The sequence below is a fragment of the Liolophura sinensis genome, chromosome 1, assembly GCF_032854445.1.
Source record: "Liolophura sinensis isolate JHLJ2023 chromosome 1, CUHK_Ljap_v2, whole genome shotgun sequence".
In the NCBI taxonomy this organism is placed as follows: Eukaryota; Metazoa; Mollusca; class Polyplacophora; order Chitonida; family Chitonidae; genus Liolophura; species Liolophura sinensis.
This window is the reverse complement of record NC_088295.1, coordinates 19071453-19088345: the sequence shown is the minus strand read 5'-3', so window position 1 is coordinate 19088345 and position 16893 is coordinate 19071453. Positions and strand designations below refer to the sequence as shown.

Sequence of the window (16893 nt, the reverse complement as noted above, 5' to 3'; positions counted from 1 at the left end):
CTTGCCTCCGCTTTGTTTCACCTTTAACAGTCGTTTAGTTTTCAAATTCACCAAAGAACTTTGTACAAAGAATTACCACTGGGACATAACACTGGTATTTTCTGTACGACAAATATCCCAGAAATGTCACACATGGCAAATAGCGGCGTAATATTATTTCATAGAATGTTGACATTTTTTAAAATTCTGTTCGAAGGCCTTGTGTACAAACCATACCCGTGTCTGACTGAAATTGGTCACCAGTGATAAAGTTTGGCTTCCTGTAGTAGTGTTGAGGGTTGTACGCAGAGTTGTCGTCCTTTAGCTGTGGTTTGCAGTGAGCATTCCGTGTCCGTATTTGGGAAGTGTTGATAACATGGTGAATGCCTGATTTATACTGAACAGATTTCACTGTACAAGTCTGTGTAGTATGACGTCGAGTACTGAACATATAGGTAATTTCGCCATGTTGTCTCTCCGTAACCGACTGTGGGCAAAACATGTGAAGATTATATGTTTGTGTCATCCATTTCACAAGAATCAAGAAAAAATAGTTTTGTTTCTTAAACGGACAAGCTAAATTATTGTAATTGGGAAGCGGATGAAATTGTCCTCTTTTTGGGACAGAGAACATTATTAATTTGTAGGAAACGATCTACGAATGATACCCGTTCATTTATATTTCTACTTACGGAAAACTACTTGCCAATTCCAAATTGGGAACTACGTAAAAACAGAATGAGAAATAGTATTTGTGTGTGGATTGTATTTGTGGTTTATTTCGTCTCGTTGCAGAGTTCAAAAGTCTGATGAGTTCGGAATGATGCTGGCCTGGAGATTTATTCCACACGCCACTAATCTAATGAATGGATTTCACCCCATGTAGGAGTAACAACTAAGCTCTCACCAAAACGAGGCCACCGTCATGTCCTTACCTCCCACCCACCATTCGTCAACCAATCGTCTTGTCATACATCTGCAGTATCTCTTTTGACCAGCCCACAACTGTGCTTTATTAGGCTGTTATCTATTACTAACCTCTCCTCTAACTGCTTGATTTCGGCATGAACTGCGCATGTCTTTAACACAGAGCTTTTCCCTGAGAAATAAAGCTTAAAACCTTTCTCTTTTGTTGGCAGAGTTCAGACATTTGATGATGGCCTGAAGACGTGTCGCGCAGGCGCATATAAGCGCTGGGCGTTGCAGAGGTATAAATGCGCTGAGACTTGGGCGGAATAACTCCGCGGGATTACGTTGTTCAAATGCATGACCTTTGTTTATCTAGCTATATCACGTTTTTCACTGCAAATGTTTATGTGAGTATTTTCATTTACTCGAAGAGCACAATCTGTGAATGTTGGTATCATTTGATCAGGCGTTTTAAAAACAAGTTGACTGACTTAGATGCTTTGCTAAAACTTGAGTTGGGGATGCATATATATATATCTGAATGAGATCGAAGACATGCACCAAGAGTTGTATATTAGTAATGCACGTTGCAATTGCATCTCAACTTATGCGGCAAATCGAAGTATAACTAAAGAATGCTTGCTCTGCTAGGTCCTGTGGTTGCGATGTGAAGTGACATAAAGCCTTGAGACAAAGAATACGAAGAAATTCCAATTAATCAATGGGACAATGTCATAGCGCATGGTGTGAAGAGTCTATGATGTTTTGTCATTCGGCACAATACAGCTGACTCTGAACAAGTATGCACTGATATTGTCATTTTTTATTCGATCACAATACATGTATAAATATGTATGTGTGTGTGATTGCGCTTGAGGAAACGCTCTGATTAACTGAAGCAAAACAAAAATTAATCGAAAAGCAATATGTTGTTTTTGTGCATTTTATGTTTTAAGGTCGAACGATCGAAATTATAGGGGGACTCCTTATGCAAGGCTTTATTGTCAGTTTAACATGGCTAGATTGCAAAAAGTTTTTTTCAGGAGCGCATTTCTGCCAATTGGATGTAATTGTACCAGCAATTCTGGTGAATGTTTGCCACCTGGGAACGGGCCATTGACGTCACTTCCGGCAATGCTTGCTGTGTCTCGCTAGTGTCGTCCGATCAGCAGGACTGATAGCGTACGGACGACCATTGCGTTCAGTCGTTCAGTATTTTGTTCCGTAACACAAATTGAGCACTGTTGAGCATATGATTGAACTCATTTTGTTTTCCAACTTTTAACATTTATTGAATATCTAATATAACGTACTATTTTCTACACGCTATAACCATACTCACAAGCTCTAACCTTCCCCGACGTCTCGAGGACAGCGAACCTACATCATAATTCATCGAGATTCCACTGGGCTGAACAAATCTCAAGACTTTTGTGTAATCCTTTTTGGGCATTTGTATTTGTCAGTTCGATGCCGGAAGAAGGAGACCTTTATTATAATTTATGTGTAAAATTATTGTACAGTAAATGGACACTGGGGAGGTGTCAGATGAGTCAGATGTGTCCGTTTTATTTCATTATTAGCGCATTCGGGGATTGCTATAGTTAGTGCTCCTCATTGCAACATAGGCTGCATGGTTTTAAAACTTGTTCAATGCTCGACACTTAGCACAGACTCTGAGCTCAGGTGAACCCTCTTGGGCATGCTCTTGAATACTTTCAGTGTCCAGGGCCACTTTCACAAAACTCTGGTACTTTTGCTCGCAAAAGAAGTTGTCTCAGTTATAGTGCCATAAGACGACGTCATTTACGAGAAAAGTAACGGAAATTTGATATACGACGTTTTGTGAAAGCAGACTACACCTAATTCCCATCCAACCCTAAATCAAGAAGCCGTTGATTTTTTATTCTACGGTTAACCAACCAAATACTTTATACGTTTCAGGCTGTTGTCTGGAAAAAATTTTCCTGAAGTTTCAGTTTGGACATTAGTGTGTCGTACTACAAACAGTAACCCGACACCGGCTTTGTGGGAATCCCGAATTGGTGCCAGTTCCAGATCAACTTTTGTTGATGTAAAACAAAATATTTACATGATATAATGTGCAAACAATCAGGAATATATGTCTCAGAAAACGGTGAGTGTGGATCTCGGAAAGCCGTGTGTATGGGTCTGAACAAGCTCCGAATCTGACTCTGATTTCATTTTTAAGCGTGTGCAAAAATAAACTGGGACTCAAGTAAAGCTTTTGATGACCCGCGTTAGTGTGGATCTGAGGTGGTATCTGTTTCTGTATTTGTTGTAGACGTATTTGAGCACAAAAATAAGTTTTATAACCTCGGATCATGCAGTACGTAAATTTTCTGTCACTGGCTATAAATTTGTAGTCCCAAGTTCTCATTCTTTATAAACTGGCTGAAATCAATGTGTTATTGGCTGTGCAGACTATTAAAACAACACATACAATGGTAGTCAAGCCACCAAACGGAATAAGATAATGTGGAAACCGCATCAATAATATGTAGTGCTACGTTAACACCCCCCTGCCCCAACAAGAAAAAAATTCCATCAGTGCTTGACAAAAATATTTGACAAAAATCTGGTTATTTCTATTTTTTTTTGACTGAAGTTTGATGCAGTACTCAAGAATTTTTTTGTTGTTACAACCTCACTGGTTAGCTGTCCACCGGCAGTGACAAGAACGACGTTTTATTCGACTGTTCATCTGTCGAGTTACTCTGCACTTTAATTTTACAAAAACGAAGTGGTATATAGAATATAGAAAACTGATTCAACAGGATTAGGTTAATCATCTGTTTGAGTATCAAGTATATAAAAATAGTTGTATTCTACCGGTTGTTTTATCTAAACTTGTGCTGGATCTGGATAAAGTAAGGCATTATATGGTTTCTTGTGGGCAAAGAAGCTGGCTACACAAAGTTGTCTCCCCTTTGTTTTCTGCACTTGCTTGTCACTGAGGTGAGTATAGTGTTTCTGTGTTATCATCCGGGTGCTTCTGAACATCCACAAAATCCAGGGCTTCCAGGTATGAATCATATTACCATTCCTGCGTCACCACAAATACTACCCACCCAGTTCCCGTTAATTTGGCAGAATTGTTCTGACACTGCCTTTCGCTCTGCAAACAAATGATTTACAATTCTATAATTTGATACACATTCACACTGGAGTTCTCTTTGCAACCTAAATGTGTGATGGTTGAAGCGATATGAACAATCATTGACCCAACGCAAAGGTTGTGGCAAAAGCAAAAACAATGGCCATAAAACTGGATAATTTTAAAGTTTAAATCTTTTTACACTGAAGGTCAAATGTTCTGTTACGGCATCACTTGAATATAATGCTTAACCGAAGTGTAAAAACTCTCCAGTTGTATGTGGAAAGATCTGTCAGCAACCTGCAAATGATCGTGGGTCCCTCGGGTCTTGACCCATTTTGAAAAATAACGCTTGCCGCCGTCTTAAAACACCTACCAAATAAATAAATAAAACAAATTTTTGTGATAATTTTTAGTTATCGGCGCAGTGTACTTTAAACTTGAAACTTGCAAACTCCGTGTGTAGTGTCTACAGTAGGAGTAAGGATTCAGATTACCCCAAGAAGGACTTGCTTCGTCTTTCTGGAGAAGGCCAGACATTAATGGAACTATAAGGCAAACTTAAAATTAAGCTTAAGGCAGATACCATGATCAGACAGAATAATCGGGAACAGAGAGTCTTACATAACAGTAGCTTGTTTCCTTCTAGAACATTAATCGTGGAAGGCAGACAGTTCTATTGTAGTATAGATCGGCGATGGTCCAAAATAATGGTTCGAAGAACGCTTTGTGTCATTGTGCAATGGTCCAATCTCATCGTACCATGACCAGGCGATATCATGACGTTTCAATGGGTACTATGACCGTCCTATCCGGTTGCCATACTAATGCCTAGACAGATATGAGTATAACAAAGGACAAAAGGACATCCTTAAGAACTGTCGTGTGGCATCTAAAGTCCTACTTTCTTTCAACCCCATGAACCATATGCCAGCTGGACGACGCATTTTTGTGCAGTACTATATTCACAGTCGCCGTCACAAAAGCTCCAAGAAGACAGGTATTGAGTCTGAGGGACATTAATAGCCACATAAATTATACTAGACCGGCAATTGGGAAGGTGATTAGTCACTCAATCGGATTAAGTTTATTTCCTCTAGACAGATACAGGTATTACGAGCTTCGAATTTATCTTTGTCATAACTCAAGTAGTACAATCTTCATCTCCCTGGTAAGTCACCCTATTACCCTTAGTTAAATACTTCCTGGTAAATTTGTATACGGGTTCTGTATTTATACGTCATCTTTGTGGACTTTAAGTGATAGTACAAGACTGTGTACGTGTTTTACTGTATGATCGATGCAGATGAATAGCGGCTGGTTTGGCGTTTAACCCTAACGATTAGATTTCACTTCTAATGAGCAACTATACACATAATACCTAGACCCTCCTGTTAAATTGGCCTTCATCGTTAAGGGAGTGTTGACCTTTTTATTTATCTATTTTATAAGCGATATATGCCGCAGAATATATATATCTCACCTGACAAACCACGGTCAAGTTAACCATCGGGTCTCGCTAGGACACACCTTCTTAATCAATCAACAGCCGGACCAACTGAAGTTACTTTGTTATGCGAGAGCTCAAGGGAAACCTGACTTCCGGAATGATCCAGTAGACAATGCCATAGCTACTTTCCAGGCTATGATTTATCTTTGCTAGCTGCAATCTTGAGCAGTTGACATAATTATATTTAAGGTGTCTTTACGGTCGTAAAATATAGCCATAAAGATATCGATTAACATTTTTTCTCCCAAACAAAGTTACGAGCTAGGTCAGCAGGCTGTTGTGTTACCCAGAAATATCGATCTGAGGACGATTCCTGGAAATGATATTAACAAAGGATCAAGGAACTGAAAATCCCCAAGAGTGAACGTTATTGAAAATTTGTCATGGTGATAGATGTGATAATATTACACACAACAAGGTTACCTTTCTCAAGGCGCTTTGATCCCAGTGAAAACGTGCCAAGTTAAACAGTAAACCCGGTAGGCGATCAGATAAGTCATAGGCTTGTTCATTACCTTGGCTATGAACATATCTTGCAGTGTTAATTCTTGAAGCAAGATGATCCTACTACTGATATTTTCCTGCTTGAAACATCGCCCTGAAGTCAACAGGCTAGAAATTCCATCCAATCTGTAAAGTCACTCCAAGTTGATCATTACTTAAACTAGCTTCAAAATACTGAGAACCACACTTGATCAAAACGAGTGATCAAATCACTGACCTACTGTAATGTCCCTCAGACTGGCATATGGTTCATGGGGTTGAAAGAAAGTAGGACTTTAGATGCCACACGACAGTTCTTAAGGATGTACAAAATTGTCGTGTATATATGACCAGAAGGCAGTGAACTAAAAGTGAGCATCTATCATTTTTTACATCTTTATTCTCCAATACGACGAAATCAATTCATGGTAAGAAATTTCAATGTATGTTCTTGTATATGTGGTATGTTGTCTGTCTGGGAAACCCCATGATTATCCAGTTAATCAATTTAGGTAAAATAAATTTCCTGATACGTTTCTAAAAATAGGGAAATATTTTCACTTATTAGCTGACAAAAGGCTTTTCTTTCGGCTTCTTTCCTTCCGTATGATTTTTATCTGCATACCATAAAGAGCAATAGAAAATCTACATACAAAATACACCATGGCTATACTTTGCGCTACTGCGCCTGCGGTCGGTTTAACAATATATCCCTAAATAGATATACTCGATAATTAATCAAAGATGTTTCGGCCAAGTGTGGAGGAATAAGTAAAGTATGTAGGGAAATGGCGAGAAATCCTGTCCAAGTGAAAGTCAGACTGGCCCATGAGATCATAAAACATTAACGGAGACCTTCAGCTTGGGTAGAATAAAAGGAGTTAATCAACGAAGAAGCGACGCCCACAGACACTTGTTCACGACCATTAATTGGCGGTAGGGGTTTTTAGTTGCACTCGGGACGCCCATTCATCAAAAGATTCGCTTTTCTCCTGCTCATCCTTCACTAGGGTCCGTACGTGAGGCCAGTCTGCCACTTGCCTTACCCTTGTTGATTTCGTCCACATTTCCACGCTTCTCTTCAATATGTCCTTCTACATATGGCACCATGCAGTTTTCCGCCTCAACAGCTATATAGAGTGTGAGGCTGTAAAATTCCATTTGGCAAATAGTAGTCATTGTTGTTTATCAGACAAGGACAAATGTGTGAGCATTTTGCCTCTGAGCACCGAGGGAAAGTAGCTGGCCTTATCTATTGTTGGCTCGATTCCTCAGCCAGAATGTTACACAGAAATTAATCCCAACGTCGCTTGCAGCATTCACAGCAATTGCCATCAGCCATGGTGATTTCTGATCAATACATATTCTTCCCTTCTTAGCAGAAAGAGGCGACTTTTTCTGGGCAATTCAAGCCTTCAAATTTATTTTGAAATTGGTTTTCCAAGCTGAAATACGTTTGTGTTTACTAATGCTGATTTACATGTCGATGTTTATTTCAGTTTAGAATAAGTACATTTTTCTTGCACAAATGTGAGATTTTCCTGGTTTTCTTATGTTAGATATCAATCTATTTGCCTGGCTACATCAAAGACAATGATTTGAGCGAGAAGTTTAATTAAATTGTACCAGCTACCTATTTAATCTATTCACGGTTAACTAAACCTGCAAGTAAAGTGGAGCAACACAACGAGGAAAAACATCTTCATGCAGCTACAAACACGAGATCGACCAGTCTGGAGAAAATAGTTAGCAGAACCGAAACGAATAATCGGCCACAAGCGCATGTCATAAATGTACCCCGAAATCAGCAACAAACCCCACAATCATCCCCACCAAGAACTATAACACTTTAATAAATGGACACATGTATATCTGTATAAAAAACATATAATTAAATGTGAAGATGTATCTGGCAATGGATATAACTGTAGTTAACTCCGTTTTATTAGGCAATTAGTCTATATTATTAGACAATGCTAGGGCGATCTAAACACAATACAAACTACAACACAAAGCACAACTGGACCCTACATGACCGAGTTGTTAGCGTGCCAGTGCGGCTTTCCTCGCCCCAAAAAGCTGGCCAAGGTGGAATAAGGGAAATATTCTTGAATAAGGCGTAAAACACCACTCAAATAGTTAAATAATCAAACAAAACACAAATCTTTTGCAACGTGATCCCAGTGTTTGTATTTTCTCTGTATGCTAAAATATTAAATACTATACATCTGTTGAAGATATACTGATTGGCCACTTTATGTATACTTCTCTACAGATAACATTATAGTATGAAGATGCTAGTTACCCACTGAGGACAGGTGGGTAAACATGCAAACACAAGATTTTGGAGGACACCTATAAATACTAGAGAATGTTAGGCACTATTTCATATGTTCAGTGAGAATTTAAGGAACTGATATGGTAATCACACTTGACCAGAAATCTCCATTATAGAGCCTACACGTCTTGTTTGATACGCTTGATCGCAAACTGAACCCAACTAACAACCCTGGAAGCATCATGCTTTTTTTTTTTACAAAGAAGTAACATCACTAATATAAAAATTCAACGTTTAATTTCACTAACAAAACAGAACAACTTCATTTGGAGGAATGTTAATGAGTGAATATAGCGGTACCTAAATCCTGTCCCGATGTTCCATTTCAACACAGCAACGGAGTTCTTTCCCTTTATATTTTTGGCAATACCAGCAAAGTTTAATCGTAGTCTAGGATAATATATCAGTATATGGTTACACAGAGCTTAGGTTACCAGGGTTTACTAATCGACTATACTTGGTTTATATGAGTACGTAACGTGTTCCTTTTCTATGGCAAGATGAAAAAAAGATGTAGTCAGGCATGTGAGGAATATGAAAAAATAATTAGGATTTGCGCGCTGAAAATACACCGCGTCGTGAGTTGAATAATGTAAAAATGAAGTAAACCAGATTTACTATAGATCTCATGGGAAAACCATCTCAGCCTTCTTTGTCGCTATTGAGATTTTCAGTATTAAATTATTAGCCTGTGTCAGTTAGGCTAAATCTAAGGCATTCTAGCCGTCCAAATCGTTCTGAGTTCATAATGTTGTCTTGTGATAGACTGATTTGATCGTTATTAAATCAAGTGAGTTGGCATGGTCCAGGAATATCCAGCGCCAACTACAGTTATATACTTCGCAATATAAATAATTCATTTACCGCCTTAGACATGTTCTGTGGACTTTTTGCTCAATAATCTGACTCTCACGACACAAGACAAAGATGGCTAATATTGGGTTTGGGATGAAAGGTAGTGCACGCCAGCAGACAAAAAAATCAAATACTGCATGGTTGAGGGATTAGTGAATATTTTAGCTTTGGTTAGTATTTATATTTCTGCTGACATTCTCTGGCAATGTCGAGAAGACACACAGTTTTACCAAAAATAAAATAATACGGTTACATTGGCACAGAGTTCTTCACTTAAATTCGAGTCTATTGTGTTTTTCAAGAGAAGAAATGGAAACTGCAAACTTATACATGTACATGGAGTTACTTATTTGACCTGGAAAATAGGATATAATAAAACATGAGCTTGTGTAAAATAACACATTCATCTTTGCTAATGTAATCTGTAAAATCCTCAATTCAGAACAGTTTTGCTGATCCATAAATTGTCAGTCAGGAGAAATAATAAAGAAGCCATTATTTTTCAATAAGAAGTGCATGAAGCGTTGATATTTTAGTATGACAAAGTATGACAAATTATGTCTTCAAAAAATTATGTTGAACATTATTCTTAAACCTTGATATAATGCACACATAATGGTAAACCTCTATATGCTCTGGATGTGATGTTCCTGAATTGATTTATTGCTTTCTATTTCAAGATCAGTAATCAGTGATCTGTTTTCATCGATTGAATGCTATTTTGTGTATTAAGGTTTTTCAAGAGAATTTGCAACGTGTCACTGTTCTCGTCTCTCCCCTCCTCTTCTACCTCCTCTCTTGTTCCCTCCACCCATCCTTCTCTACAACCGTCTCTCTCGCTCCTTCCCCCCTGTTCTCCCACCTTTCTCGTTCCCTCTCCCCATTCTTCTCTCCCAGCTCCTCTCTCGTTTTCCTCTCACTCTCTTCTGCAACCTCCTCCCTCGTTCCCTAGCCCCTCTTCTCCCAGCTGCTCTCTCGTTCCCTCTCCCCATCCTTTTCTCCCAGCTCCTCTCTCTTTCCCTCTCCCCATTCTTCTCTCCCACCTTCTCTCTCGTTCCCTTTCCCCCTCTTCTCACCCCCTTTTCTCCCAGCTACTTTCTCGTTCCCTCTCCCCATCCTTTTCTCCCAGCCCATCTCTCGTTCCCTCTCCTACTCTCCCAGCTCCTATCTCGTTCCCTCTCACTCTCTTCTGCAACCTCCTCTCTCGTTCCCTCGCCCGTCTTCTCCCACCTCCTCTCTCGTTTTCTCTCCCCATCCTTTTCTCCCAGCTCCTCTCACGTTCCCTCTTCCCGTCCTTTTGTGTGTTAATGAAACGTTAATGTGTTCCTTGAAGAATAATTTAATTTAACCTGTCCTCCTATGAATGAATAATAGCAGACTCTAAGCTGCGTTCCTGGATTATTTATTTATTTATTTGATTGGTGTTTTACACCGTACTCAAGAATATTTCACTTATACGACGGCGGCCAACATTATTGTGGGAGGAAACCGGGCAGAGCCCGGGGGAAACCCATGACCATCCGCAAGTTGATGCCAGACCTTCCCACGTACGCGTACCTGGATTATAGAAATGATATAGTTGACTATGTATAAAATATATATGGTATAGCAATGTATTTTTAGAGATATGTCAGTGTAGAATTTTCACATACGATTGCTGTATTCCATTTTACTTCTACATTATTAACATCAAATAAGTATTTGTCAAAACGGAGTTCTCATTAGCATGTATTCCTACATGAAGACAATACGTAATATGTGTTTATTCGCCTTCTGAAAATTCCATTACACGAGAATCGAATGAATTTGTTTAGTGTGTAGCTTGTGGCATTACGCTTTCGTGCCTAGCACAACTTCTGCCTGAGGAGTGCGCTAAAACATACATCAGTTTCAAATCCCGCTTTGCGTGTCTCAACGTCTGCTTCCTACGGTGTTTTACGATCAAAGGCTTTCGTTCAAGCTCCACAGCTCATTAAATAAGACCACGTGAAGATAAGTGATCAACAAATTGAAGTGTTAATACAAGGATAGTAAAAGCAAAAATCACAAGCAGAGAAAACCACATGACATGATGAATAATAAATACTGCATATAAATCCAGGTTACAAAACAAAACTCAAGAACGAATCATTACTTATACATGAAATGCAGAAATATTCTGTTGTTCTGTGGACAATAGTAAATTCCCTCCACATGCACTTGCCCACTGTTCATCTCAGCAAAACAAAAGATAACCATGAACAAAGGATTTTCCTTCAGACGGTAAATATAGATATCGTTCTAGTTTACATATCTCATCAACATCTTGAAATCTTTGAAACCGAGAGTTGAATGCTTTTTCAGTGTGTATCGCAGGTGACTGGCAAGCTACTCATACATACAAAATCCATTCGTCTGTTTTTCTTCGGAATCAAGAAGCAAAGAACACTTGAAAGAAGATCAGTTTGCCTTTGAGTCTACATTGCAATATGATATCATCTTTTCATAAGAGAGAGCTTGCTGTCTAACATTTTCTGCAGAGCGATGTGGATATTCTCATACACAATCAAACTAAATTAGGACCCAGGGTTACCATATCCGAGGATACTGTAGATGTAAAAATATAGGTAACAAGGGTCCAAATATACACAATTACTTGAATATACTCATGATTTACATTACATCATAGCTGTTGTTATTTAATTTGTCAGAATAATTCGGGTATGAGGAGCGATGGAATAGTTTCGGAATAGAGGGTGGGGTGGGTACTCTTTAATCTAGCTTTTCCTTCCCTTCCTGTATTTTACGTACATCTTGGAATGGCCTCTGATATGCCTACCATCTCTTTGGGAGTTTATTTTGGGAACACAGTAACAATCATCAGTCTAACAGGCTTATCTGCACTGGAGCCTTAAGCTCTAAATGGAGCCTTTGGACTGGTTTTAACAGCGATTAATGGAGGACGATTAGTGAGAAACAGATTTTCTTGCCTTTGACATACTTTCTGGTGCAAATAACATCCACAGAAACCACAAAGTAACTTGCAATCGCAAGCTACGATAGTAAACCTTCACGTATTCAGTGGTACTGATGACACAAACCAGATACTACCACAAAGCAGGAACAGACTCCTGACGACTGGATCGTGTTACTGGAAATGGAACATGACATCGACCCAAGCGGGAAGAAAACGTACATAGTGTTGATGGGGTATGCAGATCCAGGAGGTGTTGTTGCGTTCAGCGTTGACTAGTCTCTTAAAGAGAGTGAAATGGAGTAAATAGCGATACAGCATTTACCTTGTTGCTGTCTTACGCCGTAGTCAAGAATTGTTCACTGGTCGGTGGTCAGTGTAATGGATGGAAGAAATATGGAGGGGAGACCCAGAAGAAAACCATTGGAATTGAGAGATCTACTCGATAACCTCCTGATGAATTGTGGGCAGTGTATCCCAACACGTGACCTCATTGGTCAAGGACTTGTCACTTTGCGAATATTTCCAGACTTAAATCATTCTGGTGTAAGCTGTATAATCTATTTTTCATTCCTGTCTTGGCGATGACATTTTGTGACCAAACTGGTCACTCATGATCTATAAGAGGACAACGATCAGTCCTGCATGGACTCATACAGTCGCCATTGTACAGGAAAATTTGCCCCATTAGTTGGCACCTTCTTCATAAAGGACTGTCATGTAGTGTGTAAGTTGCGATCATAATAGTTCATACCTAGTAAGAAGCGAAACTGACTATGGCTGTGACTGACAGCTGCTGACACCTTCGAAAAGCCACTTCTTTTTCATTTCTGTTGTACTCCTCTTTTCCTGTGACAAGCGCGACAAACCTTCAAACATGCGTTGAGGCGAGTGTATATTCTTGTTAGCGATGTATAGGTGATAATATGGAAAGGGATACCGTGGCCTACTCTAGTCACGCAGAAATATCTTTGTCTATATTAGAAGTGGGGAAAATCACTGTACAACAAATGCAGCTTTCTGAAAATTCTTGAGCACAGGGTTAAACACTGCTGAAACAGATGCCTCAGTTCAACCAAAACTGGCGTTTCTGAGCGAGAGTGCATTTTCGGCTGGTTGTCACCATATCTTCTATGGCCATGTAACTTTCGTGAGCGCTTCGACCAATTTTAATACTTCTGATTTGAAAATTTTCAGAAGTGTGTCGGGATTTTGAAATTTGCACTGTCTTATCGTATAAACCTCTCTGGTGTTGAATCCTATGTCGAAACCTCAAAGGTTCTAGTGCTAGTTATTACATGCAGAGGCTTATAGTTAAATCAATCTAAGGACGTAATATGTTAGACTGTAACGTAAGAGCCCATGTTTGTTTTCAGTGTTAAACCTATATAGTGTACATGGGTTTCGAACTTACGACTAATTTACGAATTTGGGTCTCACAGCTTGTATGCTCCACGTTTGTGCATGTTCCACGCTCATATATGTCCATTGGTTTAGTACATCTATGAAATTGCCTAGGCGCGTTTAAATGATTGTATATGATCAATGTTTGTGCCAAGTTTGTTTATGCAATTTGTTTATATTCATTCACGAGTTGTTTGCATACGTTCCGCTTTGAAATTATTGTTTTCCATATACAATGTCTATATAGTGTTTGTGAATAGTAGTAGTGCTTAATACTGTGTGTACGAAGTTGCATATGTACTGTACCCGTGTGTCAGTAATGCGTGTGTATGTACAGACTAGTCGTGCTTTGAAAACATTTTTTGTGTAAATGTGTACAGCGTACATATAAAGCTGGCATACCTTCAGTGTATAGGTGTGTAAAATCATGTTTGTTGATGTACATTCTTAAACTGTTGTATAGTGCATTTGAAACATTGTTGCACACTGTGACTGTGCATGTACAGTGTTCGTACATAAGGCTTTTATGCGTATATATTGCTCTTGCATAAATTGTATTTGTTTATGTGGCTTGTTTTAGGACATGTACATTGTCTGCGCATGTGCGTTGTTTGCTAATTACATTTTCCTGCAGTGATATGTTCCGTTTTTATTTACGACCATTTATCACGGCCGCTTCGGAGATGATTCTAGTAAAGTCGGCTTCTGCGCGCAGTGGTTGTTAGTCTAAACACATATTCACTAACTCTGATTTAACACCAACCGAACATCACCCTAACCATTTACACGGATCACATCTTCCTTCCCAGGTCAGACTTAAACTGAGATTTGAAAAAAAATCACCTTGTAAAAGCCTCTGTGTCTTATACAAGTTTGATACGGAGCGTAGCTGTCCGTGTACTGGTAGCTGTCTACTCGGTGTACTGGTAGCTGTCCGCTCGGTGTACTGGAAGTTGTCCGCTCGGTGTACTGGTAGCCGTCTGCTCAGTGTACAGGTACCTGTCTGCTCGGTGTTCTGGTAACCGTCTGCTCAATGTACAGGTACCTGTCCGCTCGGTGTACTGGTAGCCGTCTGCTCAGTGTACTGACCGCGCAGTCAGGAATGTGGTCAAGTCGCACTGGAAACAAGCTTAGTGTTATTGTTGATTACTATCATACACAAAGAAGAAAGGGGATGGCAGACGCGGGGTCAAGCACCTCGTGTATGTTTGTTAAACAAACTCTGAAGGTTTGTCAAAAATAGCCTTATCTGGGAACGGATCAACGGCATTATCATCCAGTGACACGTGTTGTTTGTTAACATTGTTTATATCCGGAGGTGTGCAACAAACAGTATATATACATATCACAAAACACTGAGAATGAGGCTTCATTTACGATTGATAATGAACAAATACTGTCTGCACGGGAGATGCTTTACGGTGTAAATTTACCTCAGAGTTGTATATCACATGCAATATTTCTCAAAATATGTACATGTATCAAAATGAGTGCCTCCGTAATGGATATATTTTAGGTCATTTTCCGTACGCATAGTGCTAATGACGATATTACAAAAACGAGAGTCTGACAAGAAACTGAGGCTGATCATCTCCTAACTGTAATTACTTTGGAAGTTTGAATAAATGATTGATCACTGACAAGCTGAACAAAATAATTCCTTGGCGTCTATTGCTTGAAATAATCTATCACCCGTTTTGTCTAAACTGATACCCGGAAAAGTATTAATGATACCTCATGACATTTGTTTAGCGTTTGAACGTACTCTCAGAAATTATTATTTATTTAACTGGTGTTTAACACCCAGCTTAAGAGTTTTTAAGTAATGACGGCGGCCAGACTACTGGACGGAGGAAACCGGTGTGCCCGAAGTAAAACACTGACCTTCACCGTGTATACCTGGCAAGACTCTACATAACACTGGAAACAGCGAGAGTTGGATTCGAACACATGACCTCAATGGTTAAGGGCGTGAAGGTAGCTGCGAGTCAGGGTTCGTATTAATCAAGCAACTTAAGGCTTAAGTCACAAATTGCTGAAGTACTGAAAACGCCCAAAACAGGAAAGACCTCAGATTGTGGTTGGTGCATTTGCTCCACAGTAAAGAATCAGCGTGCAAACGTCCTATAACCAAAACAGTCATTGCAACGATCTCAGCCAGCAAGGTTATCACTTACTCAAGTAAGCACCTAATGATTCAAATTATTTAAAATATACCTAAAGGAAAAGACCTATACCTTTTTCTATTGACAAAAGTCTTCTGAAATGTATTATATAACGTGCATTATTATGAACATAGAGAGCTATTCTGACCATAAATACATGCAGAAGGGCAAAAGGGCAAAAGGGAAGAACTTGTGGCGGTCATCGGCATTCCAACACCAGCAATGTGACCCTTATAACCTGCCTTAAAATTCAGATCTTTGAATGCATTTATCTCTGTTTCGGATTTTTTCGTTGTGGATATAGTTTTTCGGAGAAGTGGCGCAGATTTCATTTTAACCTGTCCCTTATTAGAGTTGAAAAAGTTTATTTTATTCTGCCTTTATGGATTGCAAATACTGATCTCACACATTGCTTGGTAATGGCGTCATTAGTGAAGGTTGCGTAGTGTATTTCCATTTCCGAAATCACAACAGGGAAGTAATGTTGCTAATCAACCTCAAGCAGGCATTAGCTGGTGCCTTCCTTTATCGCGCTTTGAAAACCCACACGGAATTACCTGCGGATGCTGGGAAAACAGAACGTGGACCAGTACCACGGGCTGAACGTTGATGGCTCTCAAACGGAGTTAATAACCCGATATATTTAGGTGTAATCGATGGTTAGTGAACACAGATGAAACTGGCTTTGATTCTTGCGAAAGCCTGAGCGGTGTTTGGTGTTCAGGGGGAATAAAGCTCGCTTCCCCGCTGGACTAAGCTGACGACCGACGGCAACCCGAGAGTGTAGATCGATGGTAGAATGTAACGGTCAACTCTCTGGATTGATCGAGGACGGAAATACTCAGGAACAGACCGCCGTTTTCCAGGTTTTCCTGACCTGAAAACACCTTTCCGCGTCATGCTCTCTGACCATTGATTATGGTTAAAATGAAGCAAAGGTATTAATTGTAACAACGAGCCACTACTGTAGCTGGTAGCCTCGAACGGAAGTGTTGGTGTTCTTGAATATTTTATAAGACTTTTCCTTTTAAACAGGGGGACTTAATCTCTTAAGAGTGATGTCAGTCAAAATGAAAGAGGCTCTTATGGACAAAACCAAGTTTCGTTAGCAAACGTTTGCAGATCTTCAATTTGTAGTCTCTCTCTCTCAGTGACAATCACTACAAGTACACAGCACAC

General features: G+C 39.5%; 1 protein-coding gene across 3 annotated transcripts in view; it reads left to right on the top strand.

Moving 5' to 3' along the window:
• Positions 1 to 2441, top strand: part of LOC135481319 (troponin C-like) — a 26424-nt gene extending 23983 nt beyond the window's left edge. For 2 of the 3 annotated variants that reach the window (XM_064761173.1, XM_064761161.1), the window contains exon 5: positions 775 to 2441. In XM_064761173.1, the coding sequence (XP_064617243.1) occupies positions 775 to 803 (29 nt within the window). In that variant the 3' untranslated portion in view covers positions 804 to 2441. The remainder of the gene's footprint in view (positions 1 to 774) is intronic. The other variant, XM_064761166.1, reaches the window with a different exon arrangement.
• The last annotated feature ends 14452 nt before the right edge of the window (positions 2442 to 16893 follow it).